Genomic DNA, 26,137 nt, shown 5'->3' on the forward strand with positions numbered 1-26,137 from the left:
GTGGGGATGTGGGGAGGTGGGGAGGTGGGGATGTGGGGATGTGGGGATGTGGGGAGGTGGGGAGGTGGGGAGGTGGGGAGGGGGGTGGAGAGTGCAAACAAAAGAGAACATGAAACAAAGGAAAAGTGAAAAATGTCCCAACCAAGAAACCCAACTTTTACCTGCAGACAACAGAAAAGTTAAAAACGAAGAGCACAACCTATGATGAAAGACAAAAGCTAACTCTACGAATGCCTCATTGTTCCTCGACTCCCTTCTTGTATAACCCAAACATATTTAAAAGATCTTTTTGTCTGTCTGTCTGTCTGTCTGTCTGTCTGTCTGTCTGTCGTGCTGGGTGTTTTTGTGGGCAGGCACTTGTGCCACAGAGCATGTGTGGAGATCAGAGGACAACTCTTGGGAGTCCGTTCTCTCCTGCTACCTAATGGGATGTTGGATAGAACTCAAACTCTCAGGTCTATACAGAAACACGATGTCTCAGCACCAGAGGAATTCTTTCTGTATAACTGTAATCTTAAGCTGTTTTTGATGATCCTAAGAATATCTGTAAGATGGAGGGAAACCATTTTGTCCATCTTTGTAGGTGAAAGAAATCAAGCCAAGTGTGGTGGTACCAAACTTCATCTTACAGCTTAAAGCATTAAGAAAAACACTAACCTTAAAGTTGCTGGTTGCAACATGGATCATAAGAGGGCCAATATGAGCAATATGGAGTACCAAGGAATCACTGCAAAGGCTTAGGGAGCCTGGCATGGTAGAATGGATTTACCTACTCAGAGTGGATGCTGGGAAGGAGGGAAAGAAGGAGGAAGCTACAAAACCATTTTCTGGTTGTTGTTATTTTTTATATAACCAGAAAATAGTGGGCCATTTAATTAGGAAGGCTGTGACTGTCTTGGCTATCAGCTTAACATCTTATAGGTAAGTTAATTTTATATCCTGTAATATAAAACATATGAAATGGAAATTTGGAGACACAGTTGAATATTGAAGATGTCTGGAATAGACATTGTCTTGTCAGACATGTGTACACTGTGCAACACCCTTGGTAATGCTGTCTCCTTTTCTTGATAATGGTGGTAATGTGCTGTGAAAGGCAATTTGTGTGTGCAGTGCGTGTGGTAAAAACCAGAGACCTGTGTGAGTCTTGTGTGACGGTAAATTAGCATGTGAATATGTTGGTATTTCATGTCTTATTGTAGAAAATTTGCCTCCACATTTCAAGTTGAAAAATCACTGGAAGATATGCTAATAAAGAATCACAACATAGGACTTTTAGACCTTTTACATAAGTAAGAATTGTGTGCAAACTGAAATGTCTGTGTACTGATCCCCTATACAACCTGTAAAAAAATTCTCAATTAAAGAATACATTTGCCGGGCGGTGGTGGCGCACGCCTTTAATCCCAGCACTTGGGAGGCAGAGGCAGGCGGATTTCTGAGTTCGAGGCCAGCCTGGTCTACAGAGTGAGTTCCAGGACAGCCAGGGCTACACAGAGAAACCCTGTCTCGAAAAAGCCAAAAAAAAAAAAAAAAAAAAAAAGAATACATTTAGGCTGCTGTAAGTTCAGTTCCCCTTCACTTATGCTGTCCTCTCATGCTGTCCCCACATGAGATTTCTCCAGACTTCTGCTTGCACCTCAGGTGACTCCTCTGTGTTACAGCACACCTTCTCAAGGGTGAGACTTTGTTCCATATTTAGGGCTTCTGGTTTGACTTGAATTTAGATCTCAGGATGGAAACCAAGAGGGCCTGGCCTGAGGAGAGCAGCATTCTCCTGCCTGGGGGTTCTCAGGAGAGAGCACTGATGTTTTCACTGGCAGTGATGTCAGCCCTGTCTGCAGGCAGACAGGGAAAGGCCTTTCCTTGTATGGGTGAGCAGCCCTCTGCAGGGGTAGGAGGAACCAACTGCCATGCCCCAGCACAGTGGGTGCAGACCACGCTGTTGTAGGGCACAGAAAGGGGAGAGAACATGGAGAGAGGGTATGTCTACTGGCAAACTCATCTCCTCAAGGTTTAGGAGCTCTGAGTCCCCAGCCTCATTAGTCTTCACAAACATTTCAATCCAATGCTAAGGATCCCCTCTTCCCCCCTCCTTTGCTCCAGCCCATACCTTTTCAACTAATGTCCTCACTTTAACAACAGGTTTCACGAATGGCTTGGTTCAAAGTCTGTTAGAGTTCAGCCAACTGAATGGTGAGGGCATACTTAATTTTCAGCAGTTTGCCTATTGCAACTTTAGGAGAGAAATTTTGAGTTCAGATACACTTCAGTAAGTTGTATGGAGCTGGAGCCAAGATATCTTACTCCTGAAGATTTGTAACTGATCAGCATCACATTTCTTGGTTCTCTGGAATGTTTGAAAGTACAACAGACAGAGTCACTAAACTACTTGCTTCTTCTGAGGGGTATCACATGTACTTATCTTGTGTTCCCTACAGTTCATGCCACAGTCTCTTCGTGCTCTCTGTACTAACTAGAACCCTTAGCATTTGTAGTTTAATCAGATTAGAGAGTCAGTTCTAGAATCCTTAAAATCAGATACATAAATCATCCTTAAGGTTCAGTTCCTCAAAACAAAAACAAAAAAATTCAGTTCCTCTAGAGTCAATCTTGATATTAGTTGGAGTTATTAAGAGGGAGAATCAATAGGATATTCATATAGACATATGAGAAGAGCTTTATTAAGGGAACTGGTTCATGAGTTAGGACAGGTGAGGAGTCCTGACAGATTGTCTGCAGGCTGAGGACACTGGGATTCTCAGAGTATGGCTCATTGTCAGTCTGACGGCCTCAGAACTAGTGTGCATACTTGTGGTGCTACTGGGTACAAGCCCTAGAACCCAAATGCTAGGAAGCCTATAGTTCTGATATTCAAAGCAGAAGAAAGTCCTACCTAGCTCTCAGGTGGGGATGCCTATGTCTAGTTGCCTTCTGTATTTGTTCTCTCCAGATCTCCAAGCAATCTGATAGGACCCACTCTAGGTGGGGAGAGTTATCCCCACCTGGTTCACAAAAAAACACATGCTGAGCTCCTCTGGAAATACACTTGCCACCAGACTTGAAATAATACTTAATGGGTTTCTAGGCAGTCCTTCACTCTCAGTCAAGGTAACCCTTAGAAGCATCTATTACAATGAGAGGATGGATCTGTGCTTTGAGCTTCAGATTCCGGTGGAATAAAACATGGATACTGTCTTACTGTGTGTTTATAGAAGCTTATGTTTTAATTCTCAGAATAAAAGCACAGACAGAAAATTCCAGACATTGTAAAAAACACATATGCCCTCTGCCCAGACTTGAAATGAAATGGCTTCTTGAGGAGGGAAGCCCTGTTGGGATGAGGAGAAGAGTCAATGGAAGCTGGGGTTGATATCTTTAAATCTTCTCACAAGGTAAACCTTTGAAACATCTTTCAGGAATTGCATTTCCCCCTAAAGCTCGTTCCTTACAAATTTAGCTGCTGCCCTATTGTAACCTTTCCCATTGTTCACTAAATCTGGAGAACAAAAACACAGAGATGCTTTATCTGTGGGTGGGATACAAAACAGAACAGAAGACTGTACTTAAATTCACAGTTCTCTAGTCTGAGCTTGGATTTGGAAAGGCCTTATGGAGGGACCTATATAGTCAGTGTAGTTGAGAAGTTGTCTTTCTTTTTTCTGAGAGAGAAATTCAGATTTTGAAATGTGTTTATACAGTAGCTAGCACATCTTACTCACTGGCTCTTCTTTTCAGCTCCACATCAACATGCACTTTTTTTTTTTTTAAACAGGAAAGATAGAATCCTCACTTCAGTGACTGTAATGAGACAGCCCAGACTTCTAGAATACCATTCTTTCTGAAAATATGAACTGGTAAGAGTTACAGAAATTAATTTGTGACTTAGGAAGCCCTTAATCCAGATTTCAGTGAGTGAGGAATAAGATCTTGTAGTGTCAGGTAAATAAGCTTTCCTACTGAAATTACCAAACAGCTTCCACGATACTGATTTCTTCTGAACTCTGTTGCAGTTTTGTTCCGAATGTTTCTAAAGCAGAACTTCAGATTGACGCTCAGACTGCTCTGTTGTGTCTTCTGAACACATTGCCACCTCCAATATGACAATGAGAATTCAAAGCAACCCTGTGGGCAGCAGGAGGTGTCTTTCCCAATGGGAGCTGAGGACTGGAGTTGCTATGCATTCTCCTGCTAAACAGTGCAGGCCTTCCACCCCAATGCTTTGCTAGATTAAAGCTCAAATGGCAGCTCAGAGGTGATTTGTATAGGCCACCTTAAGACAGCAAGTAGCTGCAACTCAGATGCCCATTTGTGATGACCCATTACAGAATCAGCTTCATGTATATTATATACTTGCATTTAAATTTATTCAGAAACATCTAATAAATGTATTAGATTATGTATATAATAAGGAAAAAGTATCTTCAAATGTAAAAATCAAAAATAAAATTAAAATGGACATGCAGGTTCCTTTCTTGTTCTAAGAGGAAGATGATGCTAAGCAAGTGCAGAAGCTCTGGCAGAGTGGGTGAGCCTCTGGAAGCACTGGTGACCAAGTGGAGCAGAAAGCGCACTTCACCAATATGCTCATAAAGAGTACTTTGCTTTAATTTTATTATATTTCCATTCTGTAAAATTTACAATATCATTTCTGGGTTAGAGTAGAAGGACCAAGCTCCATGACTCCTGACCTGTGTTCTTTCCATCTTGTCTCATGTTTGTTAGGCTGGTTTGATTTGATTCTCATGGGATTCCCAAACAGAATCTTTTATTGATTCAAGAGCCTGGTCATTTTGCCAATTTCCAAATATATTGTGTTCATCACTCACTTAGGGGAATGGATGCTTGTTGGTGACTCTAGGATGTGCTAGTGCTAAGTACCACTGCACCATGGTCTGCATTCATTCCACATCATCTCCTTCTGTCCATTTTATAACACATTCTGATGTTACTGGGCTTTCCCACTCACCAAACCTTACAAACCTTCCAAGAAAGTGATTCAAAATTCTCCTTTCTCTGGGACATTTCACATGGTTACTAGAATTTATGCTGAGTTCTTTCTTTCCCTGCTTTCCACTGGCTCAGAGGTATAGGTGGAATTATTAATTTTGGTTTGTTGTTATAGAATGAGAAGACATAAGAGAGTCCCCTCTCTCCTCCTTCTGTAGGTCAGAAGCATTGAGTGTTTGTATATGGACATGGGAGACATCCCTCATCCAAGGGAGCTATGGTTTCAGAGTTTATTAATCCCTAGAAATAAGGATTTTCATTCTCAATTTCGTCTACTAAAAGGAATTAACTTGGGCTCTTTCTAGGATATGAAGGGGGGAGTCTGGTGCTTTGAAATTAGATTGGGGTAATATTACTAAGAAGAGAAATCATCATCTTTCTTTAAAATATTAAAGGTAACCAAGCATGGTGGCTCGTGTCTATGGTCACAACATTCTTGAGGCTGAGGTGGGAGATTTGTCAAGCTATATGGTGAGACCCTATCTCAGCAAAGGCTCTCACAAAACAAACAAAACAAAACAAAACAAAACAAAACAGAAAACAGAACAGAACAGAACAGAACAGAACAGAACAGAACAGAACAGAAAGAAGTCAGGTTGCACATAACCCTTCGTGGGGCTTGGCTTTGCATAGTTTTGGGGACGAGACATAAGGAGGCACTGACTGCTCTGAGAGAAAAAGTGATCTTAGGGATGTAGGCTCCATGTCAAGGGCATCTATAAGCACAGTGAGTGAAGCAGTTCCTTGAAACCAAAAGGATCAGACTCAACTGCATCTTTGTGGTCAGTCAAGCAATGCCAACTCCAAAGCTCACTATGGACCAGGATTTGACCTCTACCCTAGATTTCCCATGTCTTGTACAAATCTGGGGAGGGGAAGACAATCTTGAGACTTCACTAGACTTCTATATAAATTGGTCACACAGGAGTCTTAGGTTTAATTTTCTTGAGAAAAACAAGGAAATGGTTCACATACTTGAATGTTTAGGAATAAAGCTGTACTTTACACACATACTAGATAATTTATGACAGTAAAGTAATGCCTCCTTTATTTTCACTTGTGCCTGTTTTACTGCCATAAGACAATTCTACCTTACAACTACAAGTACAACTATAACTATAACCATAACCAAAAGAACACAGGTTGCTAACTGGATCCCTGATGCTGTCCCACACATTCCCTCAAAGAGGTAGATGCTCTCTAAGTGGCTGTTTGGTTACTTCTCCATAACACTGTATAGACACTGCTGAGAGTAAGTGGGGAGCTCAGGGCTCATTTTCTCTGAGGTGAGCCTACCCATTATTCCAGGAGGTCCTTCTAGTCCCTGGTGGCCCACATCTGTTCTTCCTCTTAGGTTTTGTTTTTAATTTCCTTACTCTCTCATTAGTTAATAACCGTGGTTCTCTCTTCACTACGAACTTATGGTTTAAAGCAACTGGTTTATGAATTTACCTCACTTCTTTTAAACCACACTCATCTGTTTATTATTTCTGATCTATGCTAAGTTATTCTTAACTTCCTGACTCCATCTGTACTAAGAAATATTTTATCAGGCCCTTCTGCCACTGAAGATTCAGTGGACCCAAAGATGAGCCACGCTTATATGAAAGGGAAAGAGACAACCAGTCTGGGAAGTGAGGTAAAAAATCATCAGGCTCAACTCTTGCCTGACCCAGGGAAACTGGTGCTTGGTGGTAGATGCTGGAAGCTATCTATCAATGGGTGTCGACAACCGCTCTCTATGTTTATGTTAATAGTGTCGGGGACTGTTTAGAATATTTTTCACTTGCTGGCCACTGGGTGTCCTCATTTACAAAGTAAATATGCAACATTTAGTGCAGGTCACCAGGGAGAATAAAAGCCACTAGTCTTCTCTTTGGCTTTTCACATACTGGGATTAAATTTATTGCTAAACTCACAACCAGGTTGTATATTAGTAATGTTTAAAAGTTTTCAGGTCAAACTGTTAAAAGTTTTTAAACCAAAAACCAGTTATTCAGTGTCGAGACAGGAATTTAAAAGGCTGTTTCTTCACAGAAGGGACTGTGATCTGGCCATTAGAATGAGCCCTTATTCCTCAGAAAACTGGCATGAGACTGTGACTATCTGCAGAGATCCAGCACAGAGAAGCAGAGACAATCTTAATTTATTCTCAAAAAGAGAGAGAGAAAGAAAAAAATCCAAATATCTCTATGGGATATTTGTTAGATTCTTTTTTTTTTCTATCTTGACTTTTCTGAAAACTAATTAAAAATAATAATGAGAAAGATAAAATATGTCCTTTGTCTGAGATGCCTAAAATAATGTGAAAAATAGCACAACGTGCTGGGTCAGCATCATGACTATTAATCATTTCACATTTAAAGATAGAGAATAGAGTCGTGCCTTTGTGGACCAGTTTTTTCATCTATAAATGAAGACGTTTATGCTCCATGGGGATGTCTTAGGAGAAGCCAAACAGAGTCTGAAGGCACATTGGGCTCCTGGGATAAGAAACTGTACATGAGAGGGACTGAGGACATAAATAACATTCTGTGGTTGCATCACAGCTGTGTATGACTTGTCTCTGATGGCAGATAGGAATCAAGGCCAAAGCTTGTACAGCCAACAAATATTTCCTTGCTTGGTCATCCCAGGGCTCTGAGGTCGACATGCTTTTGCAACCAAGTTCTATGCGTGGAGATCGGATTTTCTGCTTTTCCACAACTCTCACTGTCTGCTCACTCTGCTTATAGTTCTGAAGGAATTCTTTCCTTTTCATGCCAGAAAATATTTCTGCCTTACAATCCTGCTAATTCCTCAAAGTGGAGACAGAGCTACTATTAAGGGTAGAAGGGGACTTGCCTTCAAATGTCATAGTTGGCTAATTAGCTAATCTTTCTCAAAAGTAAACTTCACCAGGATAATTTTTTTCACTAGTGTACATCTCAGCTTAATTATTATTCTCTGGGATGTCATTTTGGTATATAAATTATCAACATGATTCTGTGCCATAACTGGTAATTTATACAGATAATATCAGGGAAAGAGGAAGCTCTCTGAGCTATTCACTGCTTTTCAAAGATGTTCTTGGCTTTACCGGCTTTGCTTACTAGGCCTTTTTGTTTGTAAAAGACCACCCACTCCTGCTTCCAGGACAGCAATCTATGGCCCTTAATCAATGGTTAAGTGTACCACAATGTACAATAGCTAGGTCACTCTCATCCTGTGACTGGACAAAAGCTTCACAATGCCTTTGCAGTGGATGGAGAAGTCTCCCCTTTAGTCTTAAGAGCTTTAAGTTCCTAGGATTTAGACGATTTTCCAAGTCTTTAATTAGTAGAGTCATGTTTGAACTACTGTAACCCCAAAGGCACTTATCTACAGAGTCCTTCTGATCATATTTTACCCTAAGCACTTTCCCATTTTGGCTTCTTTGGTTTGCTCCTCTAATTTCACTTTCAGAACTTCTTGAGGCTCAGTAGCTGAATACTACACAGCACGGGCCTTATCTGATGTGCCGGCGCCTGGTGTGGACTAAGACACACTGGTGTTTTGTTCTTACAGTACAGGACTGATGTTCTGAAACCTAGACTCCAACACAAAGCAGATCATTAGCTCATTTTAAGTCTCTTTTCTTTCCTCCCAGCCTCCTCCTACCCACCCCAATACTTCCTTAGTCTTATGCACTGACAGCAGATGGCAACCATATTCCAAAGCTGAGTATATACAAAATCATGCCATGGAGAACAGAGTGGCTTCAAAGTTAGCCTTTCTATTCAAGTGGGATGGCAGAGACTGCTGGAGAAGGGGACTCGTCTCTCATTCACTTAATCCTCTATTCATTCAGCCAGGAATTTGTTTTCCTACATATCCTTCCACTGTCTGGCCAGTTGAAGGAGGGTGGGTGTGAAGCAACTCTCTTGGGGCCCCCTCCAGCAGGAAGGCCCTAAGATTCTATGCCAAGCTCTTACTTCCCTGGGCCAGCTCTGCCTGCTGCTGATCAAATCATGCCATTCTCAGGGGAGGAGCTTGGGAGCACTATGTGTGGGGGCTGGATTTCTCAAGAACTATCTCCTTGCTATACTAACAGTCATATGCTGTTTTCACCAGACAAAGACTGGACCTGGGAAGACAAGAAAGAATGGTTGGAGCTGAACAAAACTGTACACCATTCGGCAGTAATGGAAGGCGGTAGTGGGGAAATCTTTCCTTTTAGTTATTGCAAGGTTTTCTAAAGATTTCACCCAATCATCTGTTTGAGCATCTTGTGAAGAACATCTATTTCTATGATATCTATGAAAAAACAGGCACCAGATTATATTACAAAGTTGACCTTAACCCTGCCATATTGCTATTAAAATCAAAACATGTAGCGGTCTACGCTCAAGAGAAAGCACTCTGTTTTCCCCGCATACAAACCTGAGGGTATCTGGGATACACTTTGTTATATAGGTCTGCTGAGTGGAAAACTTCACTTCAATTTTATAGCCCAGCAATATGTTCAGTAGTACAGTTCCCTGAGTCATTCATTCCGCATACGCTCACTGATCACCTAAGTACTTTACTGGATCCTGAAGTTCGGCAGTGGACAGGACCAGAGTTCTGCACTTGGGATTTCTGCCTGGATAAAATAAGCATTCAACATTTTAGCTGGGGCTGAAGATTCAGTGGTACAGCGACTGCCTAGCAAGTGTGTGATAATAGGTCTGTTTCCCAGTATGACAAAAATGAAAGTATGAATAAATGAGTAATAAATTATTAAAATTAGGAGTTACAAAAGCTGGCAAAGGAGCCTTTGAGATAGCTCAGTGGATGAAGATCCTTGCTCCTCCACTTGATGACCTGAGTTCAATCCATGTCTCCATATGGTAGAAGAAAAGAACCTATCAGTTATTCCCTGGCCTCTACACGCATGCCGTGGCATATGTATGTGGCCCCTCCTTACATGTAATAATTTTTTTAAGCTGCCAGAGAATGGATGCTATGGCTGACCTCTTTCTGATTGGATTTCAGGCCTGCTCCAAGGAGGGGACTCATGCCTGGTACAGTAAACCTTGTCAAGAGCTTGTGGCTGGGAGATCATTGGTCCGAGGGAAATACACTACCATCACTTGGATAAATGGACAAGTGATCAAGCTTCTAAACGGTCATGTTTACATATGCAGATCAGTGCTGCCTTCATCAGGGAGATTTGTTTTTGCAGTAGGCAGTGGTTAAGCAGACTCAAAACTGTTGAAGTGCTGAGAATAAGGGAAGGTAGAGAGCTTTGACTTCAATGAGACATTCACCACCCTCTCCAAGACTCAGAACATCATGAAAGGGAAGAGCCAGAGGATTGGAAGGTATGTTGCAAAAGGCGTATTCTAGAGAGGATGTATCATTGTACTCTCGAACTCACTGCAATAACAGTTACCCACATCAGTCCTGTACAAGAGTGCGCTCTTCAATATTTCTTCATGGTAGGGGAAGGGGCTCATGAGATCCCATAATTCCCTAAGGAACTATGGATCATTAATGGTGACTAGGGGTTCCTTGACATAACCTGTCACCAATGCCCATACAAGAAACTGTAACTAAACTCACTGAGTCATAGCTACACACAAAGTACATTAAGGTAGGAGGGGGAAATTGCTGGGATTGAACAGTTTCAGTGGGAGAAGGAAAGGGATGAGAAGGTAATGGGTGTGTGTATGTGTGAAAATGACTAAAATTCATTATATACACGTAAGAAGCTCTCAAATATTTTAAAAAAGTATATATATATATATACATACATATATGCACACATATATACTTCTAAAATTATTTGAGAGCTATATATTATATATAAATTATATATTATTAATATTAAAAATTGTATGACATACACATAAACTGGCTGTGTTATTTGAATAATAGGAATAGTTCACCTTGCAGAGTGCTGCTTCTGAATCTTCAGATACTCTTAGTGAGAGTTTGGGCCCTTGCTACCAAAAATATTCTGTCTTCAGCTTCCTTCTACTGTTAGACTGGCTCCCTTCTTGGCTACAATGCTGAGAGTTCAGATTGCAATGCTTCTTCTTCTTCTTTTTTCCCTTTTGGGTGGGATGGTAACTGTGAGGATCGTTACTCTGTGAGCTACACATATATTTTCTCTGTAAATATTGTACCATCTAATTTGCGTCTTTGGATTCTGCTGATTAGCCATCAACATGTGATTTAAGAAATTCTGCATGCAAGATGCAGAAATCATGACTCAGTAAGTTATCATTTCAAAGCTCTGACTTGGGATGTATACAGACTTGCACATCATCTGCTTTGGCTTTGCATCTGCAGCTATTACTGGAAGACTTGAAGATCAAGTTCCTCCATGTGTGTCCTTGCAACTCTACACCCAGCAGCAGCAGAAACACTCAGGAAGAAAGAGAAGCAAATACCGAAAACCTCACCACATACTGCCCCAAAGTATGTGGGTACCACAGGACAGGAAGTAGGGAAAGTCAGCAAGCCTCACTGTATTTATTCTTCAGTTTTAATTTACCTCCTAACTATTGCAAACTGTTTTAGAAATGAGAACGTAGCCAGGCCAGGTAACTGAAAGTGATCTTCCTCTCCTTCAAATACATTTACTTTTCTAACTCAAGCTGATTTTGAATTATCTCAAAATCTTCTAAAGTCATCATGAAGACTGTCTTTCAAAGATGAATATGTATTTGTGTGTATATATGCATACATACATACATACATGTATACACATATGTTTTTGGTTGGATTTCTCTCTGCAGAAGGCTCTGTGATGTGGCAGAACAATGGTCTGCTTGTTTTAAGGTCTGATCTATGTTCTCTTCATGAATTTGGCCGTGGAAAACTTACACGGGCGTGTGCAGGCTTGACATCTGAAGGAGAGAGTAAACTATTCCGTTCCCTTTCCCATTATTTGGAACTCTCTCACTGATCTGAGTGCAGGCGAGCACCAGGGACTCAATTGGATAATGTTATCATTCAACTGTATCATATTATTTTTCTAAAGCTTCCTCACACCAAGAAGAAAACATTTTGAAGGCTTTTCTGTTTTAAACTTTTCTGATTACCAGATGATTTCCTTATCTATGAAATGTGGTGTTTTTTATAAGAATGCTATGACAGTGTATTTGACACGGACTTACTAAATTTTGTCCTCTTTCATTTTTAGTAGAGTAAACCAACAATTGTAGAGGTGGGGTTTTGTTTGTTTGTTTGTTGTTTGTTTGTTTTTAGAGGCCAAAACAACCACCAAAAGATTAGTTGAGAGGCTTCTTGTTCCACAGAGGCCTGAATTCAGAAGGGGCACTTGAAGGTATTTCTTTTCCTACAGACTGAGGTTTTTGAGTTTCGTGGCTCTCAGGAAGTTTGGGCCCTGATACAACAGCTGTCGTTTACATTGCTTTAATTCAAGTCCACATTTTCTTCATATAAACACCTAAACTGACATTAAGCATGGTAGTGCCGGGCCGGGCGGTGGTGGCGCACGCCTTTAATCCCAGCACTTGGGAGGCAGAGGCAGGCGGATTTCTGAGTTTGAGAGTTCGAGGCTAGCCTGGTCTACAGAGTGAGTTCCAGGACAGCCAGGGCTACTCGGAGAAACCCTGTCTCGAAAAACCAAAAAAAAAAAAAAAAAAAAAAGCATGGTAGTGCCACCTGTTAGTAATCCTCACACTCCAAAGGAGGAGGCAGAAAGATCCCAGGTTCAAGTCTAGCCTGGGCCATGAGACCTTGTTTAAAAAAAAAATAATGAAAGTAGAAATAACTGAAGACAATGAAGAGGAAGAGGAGGAGAAAGAGGTACTACTTGGTGGTTAAAGCCACTTGTGCTGGTGCTGTTTTGGAGCTTTTCATACGACACTATACCTAATCTTTCTTTACAACAGCCATGGGACATATATATGATGCATGTGTAGATACCATGCATACAAGGAAATTACAATAGAGGACGGTAATTAAAAGCATGTAAACTGCATTCCTAGACTAAAGTTCATGTATAACCAGGAAGTGAGAAAACACTTCCTGAACAACATATGATCTAAATCTTAGCCCATGAACAACATACCCAGGAAATAGCTGTAGAATAGTGGTTCTCAACCTATGGGTCTCAACCCTTTTGGGGGTTGCATGTCAGATATCCTGAATAACAGATATTGATATTCTGATTCCTAACAAAAGCAAAGTTACAGTTAGGAAGCAGCAACAACAATAATTTGATGGTTGGAGTTATCACAACATGAGGAACTGTATTAAAGGGTGGCAGCATCAAGCAGGTGGGAACCACAGCTCTAGCGTCTGTCACCATACCTTCCCCGCCCCTTATCCGGAGTTATGCTGGATTCGGATGTTCTCATGGGATTTCTCCTTGCATCTGACTTACTCTTGAAGCGAAGTTTCAAGGAGACAGACACTGACTGGGAAATGTTCTGCACATACTGGTCTTTCCTTCTTTTAATTCTCTGACCCAGTTGAATGCAAGCTTTAATTGTGTGTCCAAACACTGAACATGTGCTCAGGGAGCTCACAGACCTGAGAGAGGTTCACTTTCTGGAACCAGTGGAGTCTAAGGCCTCTGCATCTAATGTTTGCTCTGAAGTGGGGCGGGGCTAGAAATATCCTCTGCCTAAAGTCTGCTTGTATTACTCTCTTCAAGCTCTCTCAATCTCTCTCTCTCTCCCCCCCTCTCCTTCCTCCCTCCCCCTACCTGTATGTGTGTGTGTATGTGTGTGTGTGTGTGTGTATTTGGGAGCCTGTGGAGCTGAATGGGGTGATGGATCCACTGGACCTGAAGTTACAGAAGTCTGTGAGCTGCCCAATGTGTGTGCTGGGAACAGAAACATAGGAAGGTTAATCTGGTGATCACATCTTGAAATTCCTAATGTGGTGTTCTACCACACAAGGTTTAAACCTCCTTGACCCAAATGATGAAGCTGAGGATGTCTCACAATGCTTGATCTGGAAGAGTGTGTGTTACAACAGGTAACTATGTGGCCATTTGTACAGGCTCTGTCAGGAAAGGAATTCACTTTAAAGGATGATGTTTCCAATGACTGGTTTGAAAATTGTTAGAAGATTTGAATAGCTCAGGTATCTGATACTTGTCCTCAGCTAAATGTTCAGATGAAGTGGATATCAGGGAAGTCTCGCACAGAAGACATCCCACAACTCTTAGAAAACATTTGTTTTTATTAAACAGAAGGAAAGAAAGCAGTGAGGAAAGAGCAGGCGCAATCACTGACACGCAGGGCTGGGCGCTCATGTCGGCACTGTCCTATGGGTCCATCTAACTCCCTCTCACTGGACCTACTATGGAGGAGTCTTCCTTCATATGTGTTTCTTGTTTTTGTTTTTTGAAACTCTGGCCTCTTAAGAGTACTCATGATCCCACCTTTTCAGTTACTTAGCATCCTTTCATTTAAAACTTAAAGCTGTTTGCAAACGCTCCTTTGTTATCTTTACCATTTATCTTGTTTGTCCATGAGCTCCTCTGCATTGTAGGGTGTGTGTGAGAGAAAGAAGGTGGTGTGTGTGTACGTGTGGGGGGGCACGACACCTGATTCTGCTCTCATGACAGGCACTGGCCTGAGGCAACCTTTGCCCGGCCTCCTCCGTGCTGTCTACAGCTCACCCATTCTGTCCCGGATGATCCCCTTGCTCTCCTGGCTTTCTCCTCTCTTAGATCTTTTTTTGGTTTTTGTTTTGTTTTTCTCCTTTGAAGATTCTTTGTTCTCTTCTTATCACTCAATGTAAACATTCCTCAGGTTCTATTTCCTTTTTTTTCTTTCAACAAAGTCCTCTTTGAAGTTCACTCCTGCATTTATGGCATAAATCATGGCCTCTTGTCCAAAGGGCTTCCTACTTCTAATTTTCAATATTTCTACTGTAATCTAGGACCCCATTTGTAACTCACTGTTCTGTTTCCACTGGGAATGTCCCCATGTTTTATGTTTTGTGCTGTATGAAGCAGTCTCTATTCTATGCTCTGAAATCTGCCCCTCCCTTTGCTGGGGATTGAACCTAGTGCCTTGTGCATGATAAACACACATACTCATCACTGAGCTCTGTCTTTAGGGGGTCACTTTCCTTCTGTTGCTTGCTTGCTTGTTTGTTTCTGTTTCTGTTTTTATTTTTTGACCATGACTGTGGGAGGTCTTGAGCTTGTGATCTTCCTACAGTCGCTTCCTGAGTGGCTAGGATTGTAGGCCTGTTCCACTAGGCCCAAATACCTAAATCTCCTGTTTTTGCTATTTTGTTGGAGTCATCTCTGATAAATTCCTTTTTCACACCTCACCTCAGTTTTCTGGGTCTAGCTCCCCTGGTCTCTAATCACTAACTCCCTTCAGGTCCCTAAAAGTGTGAACTGACAATGTTTCTTGGGCCCTCTCCTTTTCCAGTTGGCCCCTCCCATCCCATTATGCTCTACATACTGGCTGCTAAATTAGATGTTCTCTAAGCAGAGTTTTGATGGTGAAAAGTCCCTTGAAAACCCTTCCTTAGGGTTTTATAGTTTTGAACTCTGGTGCAAGCCTGTCATCCTTTACCCTGATGCCTCACATTCAATGAGATTATATTCACCTTTCACAAGACCTCAATTGGAACTTCTTCAATAAGAAGATGAGATGTTAATGGATTAGAGTGTATTTCAAAACCATTCTAAGTTCTAAGATAATGAATGGTGACTTGAAGACATAGACTAAGTATTACAGTATCTGGCTCTCCTAGTTTTCACTTTTGGGTACTCATAGAACTCAGTAAAGCTACACATGAACACATACATGTACTCTACAAGTAAGGCCTGAGCAGTGAATGGATGCTGAGGGTCATGGTGTGATGAGGAATTCTGAACTACCCTGTAGGGCAGTCCTTTATCATGGTAATTTCTCTTCTTCATAAGAATCTAAGTCTCCAGCCACTGGAGAAGCTTGTATGACATCATCCTGCTTAACACCTGGCCTGAGGCCCTCTGCCTTCAAAACACTTGGTCATCTGACCTGACTGGTGAGCAGTCCTGAGTCTACTCTTCACAGTAAGTTCTCTCAGAAGCAGACTTGGAGCAGGTGCCACATTCAATGAATGGAAGCAAGAGGTTACAAAGATATAATTTAAAAGAAAAAGTATGACCTTAAACACAATAAATACAAACTCTAGAATATCAGAGCAAGAAAAAAGACACCACCACCACCACCACCACCACCACCACCATCACCAAAGCCAACTGACCTTATAACATGTAAGCTGCATTCTGCACCACTCAGAACTCTGCATAAGAGGGTATGATAGGCAATAACAACAATTCTAAAGACAGCACATGGTAACCAGCTCACAGGTAGAAAGGAGACTTCTTACAAAAGGGAAAGCCTCTTTTAAAGAAATGAAACCCACATGTACTCAGTTCATGGAATGGCAGAAACTCAGTTTACACAGTTAGAAACGAAATGAAGATAAACACTCAGCTCCTTAGAGCACAAAAGAACTTGGGCACTCTGGAGGCAGACACAGCTCCTAGTTACATTACAGATGCCCTATTTACTACTTAATTGATACATAATTTATTAGAAAATTAATTATCCAGGCCATAGGATAGTAACTATCTGTGCTTGTTACCCCTCTTCCCATTTTGGTCGCATTTCTCCTGCAAATTAGTGTGACCCCAAAATGTTTTCAGGATTGTCCAACTTGTCCTAAATTCCATAAATAACTCTTTCAGAGGATGCTGTTTTTTTGCCATGTCTCTATTACGGTTCTTCACAGATGGACCATTTTTGTCCTTGCAAGGTCTAAGAATAACTCTTTCAGTTATCAAGACATACCAAAATCCAGTTCAGCTGCCCCTGTGGGATTCCAGTTAGTTTAGACACATCTGCTGAGATACATGCATTGGAATCCAAATGAAGTCTTTGTTTGATTATACATTTTGAACATTTATAGAGAGTTTTTTGGGGCCAAAATGTTTTTCATTTTTCTGGCACACCAAACAGAGTTCTTCAGTTACAAACATTGCCTTCTGAGCACCTCCAACAGAAACCCAATCTTTCCATGTGAACAGGTGCCTCAGGAAGTTTTTGGAAGGTTTTATACTGAATCAGCTTTCTGATTGGAAACTTTCTGAACATGCAGTCAAATTTGCCAGAGAGACCTTCAAACTACTTGAGCAGTTTTCACTCACAAAGACATACATTCACACTTAGAGACAGCCCAAGTACAGCAAGTCAGAGCTCTGGAAAACTGAAGTTTCTTTCTTAAAGGTTAAATACCATATGCAAGCAAACTGAGCAAGAAGGAATGCATGACAGGGAACAGTGAGCAAATAGCAGGAGTATCCTCATTGAGCATGCCAGCTAGAGGCTGTGCCGGGGCTTAAGCCACATACCTTTCCAGGGCAACTTTTATGTTTCCTAATTTCCATTACATACCTAAGCCCTTGCATTTTCAAACACTATGCCATAACGTATTGCAAATGATTCCGTTTACTCAGAAACCTGTTCCGTTATTTTGAGACCTGCCCTTCCTAACACAAATGGGTCAATGAGATTAACGTGTAGAGGAAGAAAACACTATCATCTGCATGAGGGGTTCTTTTGCAAAGCCCACCTTTTACCTGAGCTTTCTACAACTGCCTCCTACACCCCAGTTTGAAAACAAATGCCAGTCATTAGAGAATAAACTAACCTTTAATTTCTGAAGCCTAAAGAGTTAGGAAATCACTCCTCCACTGGGCAAGCCTGGAATTCATGGGGGGGAAAATCTGCTTTCAAGTTGTTCTTACGGCCCAGGACCAGATGCTCCAAGGTGGCCAGAAACCTTTGTCTACACCCACTTAGCAGATTTCTGGCTCTTTATCAGGGACTCAGAGGTTTATTTGCAGGAATGAATCATTTCCTTCAAAGTCTCCCTTACCCTATTTACATGCTTGCATATTCCTTCCATTTTGTTTTCCCCCTACAGCGTTACTAAGGAATTAATTATCTAGAGGAACAGGAACATACAGTAAGTACATCTGAGATCCAGGATGGGACACAGTATGTCATCTATTAGGCCTGGCTAAGACCAGCAGCTGATGCTAAATGGGAAGGAACATGCACCAAATGTTTTTTAATCACAAAGTTAGTAATTAATTGCTCTTTAAAATACATTTTATGCTTCTTTCTGTCTGTGTACATGAAATGCACATTTATTACATGCCAAAAATTACAACATTATGGTCTAAATGTGACTGGCACGGAAGTCCGGAAACCAGAGTTAATGTCCCCACAGCAACTTTAATCCTGTCTGTGTGCACATGTAGAGCATGTCTTCCGTTACGGGATAATACATAGAGATGGTTTGGGGAGGGCTGCTAAAGCCTCATATCCTCAACTGTGGTTCCTGAAGAGACACAAAGGATAAAGGCTGCTCCTTTCCACATGGCTAAAAACAATGTCCTCATGCCGGTGTGGTGTTGTGTAAGCACGGGATGAAAGAATCGGCTGGGATGCTCTGCTCAGCACTCAAGGGGACAGTTTCTGTTGCTGTGGGAACCTGAACTTTGCATTTCCTGACTTGGGGGTAATTAAAATGTCAGCCTTAATGTGGCATTAATGGAGTTTGCCATAAAAATCCTCTTTGTTTTGTTCTCTCAGAAATTGCTTAAAAGTTCAAAATGATCCAAGTGTACTAAAAATTTAATCACAGGGCCTGGATGAGTGAAGGGAAAAGAAGAGGGAGGGAGGGAGAGAGGGAGGGAAGGAGGGAGGGAGAGAAAGAGGGGGGAGGAAGGGGAAGGTCAGGGAGGAGAGCAGGCAGGAGATAGGAAAGGAAGAGCCCATAGTCTCCTCGACAGCAGGCAGCCCCATCAGCACCATGCTACCTACACAGCTAAACTTAAACCCACCCACACAACAGTTTGCTACTGTGTAAAGGTTAAATTAAAAATAAATAAAAACTGTTAATGTGTAAATGCATCTTGGCAAGGACAGAAAAACCAGACAGTCTGACGAGTCCAGCACAGAAACACTGGAAGGTAAGTGACCATGGATGTCAGCTTCCAGCTTCTGATGACAGAAACCAACCAACGCAGATCTACAGTAGAGAGGGCTGCTAAAGGGAGAAGCTCTTCCTCCTTCCATGGGAGCCTCACTGGGGGGAACAGGGGACAGAATGGAAGGAATATGCAAATAAACGTTCTGGTTGCTGCGTCTATCACATGAACATGACTGTGATGTGCTACAGCAGCTTGGTAGTTGTCAGGACAGGCTTCTCATAAGAAGGGCTTCGTCTGCTCTCCTGACTCTACTTGGTTCTGTTTAAGCCCTTGAAGGGAGAGCTTGGCTCCGTGCATACTCTGCCTGTTTGGTGAGTTAACTGCTCTGTCAAACACCTAGGGTACTTGCACGCTTTCTATTCCCAAATTCACCGTAATGTCTTTGATTATCGTCATCTGAGTTTGCTTGCCACTACGCTTTCAGAAATGGTGGAGAGGTGACAAGCTCCATGGAAATGGTAGAGTATCACTGAGAGGAAATTGTGTTGGGAAGTGCACCATCAAACAACATACTTTAATATGGCAAGATAACAGTAGCATCTCAGTAAAGCTACTTCCGCTTTTGAGTATCACTAGATCTTTGGGCAAGGGGGAAGAGCCGCAGCACAGCAGGATACACCACCAACTGATCATTAAGACCATTTATGCTGTTGGACTGGCCATCTTTACTCTGGTGCATAGGGAAGGCCCATGGCTTGTCACCTTTCCTAGTTACAGCACAGCTCACTTCTCGTCTGTGGGTATGATTTATCTAGTGTGTTTTTGTGACTGTATCACCATGATGAGTAGCCACACATATTCAAGGTGCCTGGATGTATAGAAGGCATACCATCTTTGTGCATTGAGCCTAGAGTTCTGGATACTCAGGAGAGCAAATTCATAAACACTTGTTGGCACCCATGTGAGTGCACTGCAGGCAAGTCCTTCCTATGTCAGGTGTCAGGTTTCTCCACTGTCTCATCTGTAAATTGGGAAGAATCATGCTGATGGATGGGAAGTGGGCATTAAGTCACGACTAAGAATAATTTTTCTAAGCACTCAACAAAATAAAAAGGTGCTATGGAAATTCAAGCTTATGAAATCTTGGAACACCACATACTGGTAGAATGTTCTTGAAGTTAAAGGGACTAACAAGTCAAGGGCACTATTTTTAAGTGCCCCAAATCTGTTCATTCTAAATAGGAACTGAATATTTTACCTTAAAGGAATTAGGCTTTTAAATTAATCTATGGTAAGAATGACATTTGAAAGTAAAAAAAAAAAAAATCTTCTTGAATGCAAGAAGAGCATCCAAAAAATTTAACAGCTTAAAATAAACTCCTTTCCTGTCTTCTCTCAAGCAACCTCCAAATGGACAGATTTCTGTGAATCTTTCCTAAAAACAATTTCCCCCTCAGTGTAGGCTCAAATCAGGACAAACTACAATCCAAATATGTTTGGAGAGAAGTGTAACCAATTTCAACAACAGGTTGGTGCAGAGACTTACACATCTTAATGGCAAAATCAAAGTGACTTTCTAGACAGCTGGAGATTAGGTTGCTCCTCCTGGTTGGGTCTCTTTCCAACTGCATTCAGACACCCCATTGAGCTCTGCTCTTCTGGCTTCCAAAAGGTCTGCCATGACAGCATTGTCCTGCTGTTCCTTCTACATATGCCAGGCTAGTAGAGCAAGTAAGGCCTGGCCAGAGGATGCTGCCGTACAGTACATGAAGCATAGTGCTTTTTCCACTCGGAAAAACATTCATTTGGTTTGTACCAGATTTCTGGGCTAGGGCCATTCTATGCAATCTTCCCCATAGGTATGGCAGAAACCCAGGTGAGGAAGGTGTGCACACTGAGACTCCAGGCCTTTTACCAGACTGAAAGGCTACCTTTCTGGTAGGCAGGAGCATCGTGGTATGCACACGTCTATAGGCACTGTGCCATGCTATTTCAACTTCTTCCTGTCATTACTATTAGCCTGGAGACTTCCAGGCAAGAAAGCCCAAGGATGTGACTAGGAAGATGGTCCAGGGAACAAAGTCCCTGCTTCCGTCCCTCTATCTAAATAGAAGCTGCAAGTCTGATGGGCACAGGTCACATGGCCTTAGTGACTTGGATCTCACTTTGCTCCCATTCTCTAGTGACAGCTGAGTGTGGCCACAGCCCAGCCCCGGCCCAGCTCACACCCCCTGTCTAGAGCCTACCATTGCAAAGTGAGTGGGGGAGGGGTCTCCCAGACTCACTCACCTTTGTCCTCCTTGCAGAATTTTATATTTCTTCTTCTAGAAAATAACAGCAAGCGACTTGGAATCTCATTTCCTAATGGAGATTTCTTCTTTTCCTTTTACCATCCCTTTCCTTATCTTCCTTCTTTTTTTTTTTTTTTAATTTTGTCTTTGAGGAGCAGGATAAATGGAGTCCTTTTTGGTAACCTAGCTTTCCTGGTCTATTTAACTCCCTCCACTGTGCTGGCTCTGCCTGTTACCAGACGCCCTGTGGGGAGATCAGTTCCTGGAGCTGCTGGGCATCTTAGCTAACAGGAATGCTCTGTCGTTTGGTATTGTCAACATGTGCTCCTCTCTCAAGTGCCGGGTTACACTTCAGAAATGAGAAACAGCCTCCTCACGTGATCTATCAACTTTCTTAAAATAGAATTTAAGAAGTGACTTCTACATTAGTGAGAAGATGGCAAAAATAAACAGCAAAGAAGTGATTTCAATAGTGACGATTCACATTAAGTGCCCCTTTCCAAATTTAGTCTGTAGGCAGTTTTTTTTAATTAAAAAATATTTTTAACCTGCATTCTTATTGGCTGTGCGAAGTCTGGGTGGCTTTTGAATTCTTGGAAGCCATTCTTTTTTCTTCTGTAAATGTATGCTATCCTTTAACCACTTCAAAATAAATTAAAAACTGGAAAGACCGAAATTCAGCCAAGCTACATGAGACTCCAATAACTAATGCAAATCTGACTTGGGTTATGTAATTTGGAAATGGCTGTTTCCTTGTGTCTCACTGGCCTTCTGAGGTCCATATTTGGTTACTCCATTTAGTAACGGTTGAAGTGCTGTTACTGAGAGCAAGAACACCAGGAAGCAGCAGTATCACTTCTTTTCTTGAGTTAATGTTACGAAAGAGAATGGGGTCACATGCAATTAATCAACAATTTGAGACCAAGTGGCTGGTTACCTGGCTTTAAAATATTCTCTGGCTTTGAAAATATATAGATGTTGGTTGGATCAAAATGGTGGCATGCTACTTTTGGCTACTTTGGAAGACCAAATGGAAACAGCTTGCTCTGAATGCAAAATAGCCAGAACCCTGGGGTGGGGGGGAAGCACCGCGCCAAGCTTTGGGAAGACACCATCACCTCGCTGCTGTACTCACAATCAGATGACCCGGTGTGAGCGTGAGAGTTTGTCAGTGAATGTGTTGAGTGGATGAGGGCTGGGTCTGGAGACAAAACAGCTTCAAAGTTCAGGCAGGGAAGGCCCGGCTTGGCGCTGGATCCACCCGGCTGAGTAATCTCATTCTCCTCAGATGCCTTCTGGTTTTCAGCTGTCTTGGGTTTCTTCCTGAGAATAAACAAAGGGCCCTTTGAAGGAACTGACTGCATATTTGGGAAAAGGCATTTTTAGAATCTGTTAAAGATAACTTGATTTTTTTTTTCTGAAGGGGGATGGGAGGGAGTCCAGTATGTCCCTTGTTTTAAAACAAGCTGATTCTTGTTTTTTTCCCTCCAGTAATGGCCTAACTGGGAACACATGAAAGCATATGGGCCAAGCAAACAGCACCACATTTGGACTCTGTTGGCTGTATAAAAAGACCCTGTCCCAGAACTTTAGACAGCTTGAGCTACGTATGGCTGACATTATCCAAGAAAGCATCCTTTCCCCCCTTAAAGAGTTTTAACATGGTCTGGAAAAATACTAGTGGAGGTTTACCGTTCTAGCATTTGTCAGGAAGCTTAGAGACAGGACCCGTGGAGTAATGGGAAGAGCACTGGACTGGGAGTCAGGAGACTTGAGCTACGGAACTAGCTGTGCCTGCAACTTGCTGTGTGGCTTTGGGCACCTCACTTCACCTCTCTGGGCTTCAGTTTCCTCATCTGCAAAATAAAGGGCTCGGATTAGAAGGCCCTACAGGCTCCTTTTAGCTTTAAATCCCTGTTCTTGGAACTCATTATGGAGTATTCAACTTTCCTGTTACTATTAGTTTTATGTGAAATCAACACAGAATTTCAAATCCCAACCTCCATCTGCAGGCTGTCTGGAGGGAGGGGTAGCAGTAGAGGTGATTGTAAAGTAGGAAGTGAAAAGCGATTAAGACAGCGTAGGCTCTAGGAGGCAAAGATGAAAGGTGTCTTACACATACCCACCCTTCTCTTTATCCAGCCCAGCCTAAGATTCTCTGTGCTCTTTGGTTTAGTATAGACTCCAGAGTTTAGGAGCATGACTGGTATTTATTTGCCTCCAGAGAAAGAGATTGCTGATAGAGAGTAGAAAGGTGGTGGTGTGATTTAGCCCAGGAACAGAATGTGAAATAGTTCAGCTATCAGTCAGCCCAGGATCCTTTTCCCCATGACCCTGAAATCAATGGTAACTAGTAAATCGGCATTAATATAGCACATGGATACCAGACACCCCCAAAGGGATGAGATCCTCCTTGAACACACCCCAGTTTCTGTGACTTTGTCTTTTTTATCACTATGCTACCACAGAGTATGTTTTTTTTTCCTATTTGGAGAGATTATGTGTGGTACATAATCTGTTATAAGTCTCTGTTTCCATGTTCTCCTTGTTTCTATGAGCATGGCTTTGGACTTGTATACAGAATATTTCATATTGAAATGTGTTGTACTGGGTAGTCAAATCTGCCCTCGCAGAATATGGTGTTATGATTAGTATGCTGTGTTTTTAGTCCAACAGGTTGTGAAATCAAATCTGTTTCTTTAGAGGGCATGAGGCAGAGACAGCGTGATAAAGATTAGAATGGGGTGGGGGGCTTTCAGATGTATTTCTCAGTGTGGATAAAGCCAACATACCAGAATCAAGCTGCAGTGCCATCCGTATCCATTGCTGAAGGGGGACTGGGGCTAACCCTCAAATCCTGTGCCTATCGGGGACCCCCAAGGATCTGCTCTTTTGGTTTTACAGATTAAGAAAGAATTCAAAATCAAAGTCACCACTGTCAAACTGCCCCCTCCCCACTGTCTGTTTCCCCTGAGAGAACCAGTGCTGTCTCTGAGGTGTCTATTTCTGGCACTGTGGCCTGCTGTCAGGCTGGAAGCCCGTTGCTCACCTCTCTCTGCCCTATGGCCAGTTTACCCTGCAGTCCCCACCAGCCTGCTGCTTCTACTGCACTGCTGCCCCTAACTTGCTCTCCATCACCCAAGGCCCTAGCTCTGCTGCTCTCCAGTCACTAAATCCCACAGCACTGTGTTAGCCTGGCATGTGAGGACAGCTCCTTATCTGCCCTACCTTATCTCAAGGGCCCCATATATTGGCCACCCTGGCATCTGTTTATCATTCACAGGGTTCTGGAATGTACATTCTTGGCTCTTTACCTTTACTCATTACTGTTACTGCTTTGAACTGCCTTTTCTCATCTCTGCTGACGAAATGAGACGAACCCTTCACACTTATTAAATGCCATCTCCATGCCGGACTGTTGTGACTCCCCTCTTTCAGACAGGACGGCTCCTCTCTGCAGCACTCTGAGATTCCTCAGTGGTTGCAGCCTTCTTGTCTTACTAACTCTGATTTCAATAACGGTTACGTGCTTTCTGTGGAAGGGGAGTGTCTTAGCAGTTGTCTTGTTTCTGGTATTCATCCATTTCTTTACTCTGCCTCTCTGCTCCCCTCCCCCTATTCACTCATCCACATATTCATTGTACAAATATTATGTGGCTGTGATGTGCCACAGAGGCTGAGCAATCTCAGCTTGTCCTCCCGGAGTTACTCTCTATCCTATACTGTGAACTGGGGCACCATATACCCAGCAGCAGGTTAAGAGCTGTTTGCTGATGGAATTAAACAGAGTTGAAATTTAAGTATACTTGGAGACCAGTCCCAGTCTGAATCTCAGTTAAGCTTCCTCATTTTATGCAGCAGTGGAGTCAACCTGGATTGGTTGCTTTTTCATTGATTACAAGAAGAGTATTTAATAAGAGTGGCTGGTCCTTGTAATTCACTTAAATATAGGGACAAAACACCAATGGCCATTATCATGTTGCAGAAAAGAAAATGGTCTCTAATACTTACAGACAGGGCTTCAGCTAGCTTTAGACTTGTGGCTCAGGGAATTATGGGTACCAGCGCACTGCCAAGCCCCCCAGGGGGCTAACCCTGGAGAAATTGCACTGTTTATGCCCTTTCTTCTTGTCCTGATCTACATTTTGATACCTGCCTGATATTTTGTGCCCCACCTTATGTCCAGGACCACCTTTGGAGGCTGTCCATGGCACAGGGGCATCGTAGCCACCTCTGTGAGTAGAACACATTCAAACCCCAACCACCTGGCTCCTTCCCTGCCTTGCTTCCTGACACTTCGTTTCTCCTTTTACCATGGCAGCTTTCCAACTTCACAGACAAGAGCACTGCACACTGTCCGTTGGAGCATCTCCTCTCCCATCCCAACCTCTTTCATAATTCTTTGGGATTCCTTTTTCTGAAGCCAAGAAGCATTAACACAAAACAGCAGTCTGTCTGACATGCACAGGTGCTGCTCTATGACCCATTTTTTCAGTTTGTGGTTTATTAAGGAGGAAAGAGCAAACTCTCTTGTAATTAACTGAAAATGCCTTCTTTGGTTGCATAAAAATGACTGTATAAACGCGGCACATCTGAGGACATGTCTGTACAAGCCTAAGTAGCTTGCACTATCCCCTGGTGCCTGGAGAGGGCAGCAGCACACTGGCTTACTCCAGGCAGCATTTCGGAGCCTAAACTCCTACCAGAACCTTCCTCCTGGTCACCATGCCAAAGGTTGGTTTGCCAAGCTCTCTCTGGCCTGGCCTCTCAGTCTCTTTCAAGTTTGTTCTCTCCCTGCCTGCTGTGCATCTCATCTCTTCTCTTCTTCTTCCTTCTTCTCTCTCTCTCTCTCTCTCTCTCTCTCTCTCTCTCTCTCTCTCTCTCTCTCTCTCTC

The 26,137-nt window shown here is 42.4% G+C and overlaps 1 protein-coding gene across 3 annotated transcripts in view; it reads right to left on the minus strand.

The window, feature by feature from the left end:
- Nucleotides 1-26,137, minus strand: part of Zbtb20 (zinc finger and BTB domain containing 20) — a 387,136-nt gene that overhangs the window by 17,938 nt on the left and 343,061 nt on the right. For 2 of the 3 annotated variants that reach the window (XM_028752419.1, XM_028752418.1), the window contains 2 exons: nucleotides 22,936-23,099; nucleotides 22,379-22,566 (listed from right to left, as the gene is read on the minus strand). In XM_028752419.1, coding sequence (XP_028608252.1) covers nucleotides 22,379-22,566; nucleotides 22,936-22,946 — 199 coding nt within the window. In that variant the 5' untranslated portion in view covers nucleotides 22,947-23,099. The remainder of the gene's footprint in view (nucleotides 1-22,378; nucleotides 22,567-22,935; nucleotides 23,100-26,137) is intronic. The other variant, XM_028752420.1, reaches the window with a different exon arrangement.

Source organism: Grammomys surdaster, unplaced genomic scaffold, assembly GCF_004785775.1.
Source record: "Grammomys surdaster isolate TR1022 unplaced genomic scaffold, NIH_TR_1.0 125901, whole genome shotgun sequence".
Classification (NCBI taxonomy): Eukaryota; Metazoa; Chordata; class Mammalia; order Rodentia; family Muridae; genus Grammomys; species Grammomys surdaster.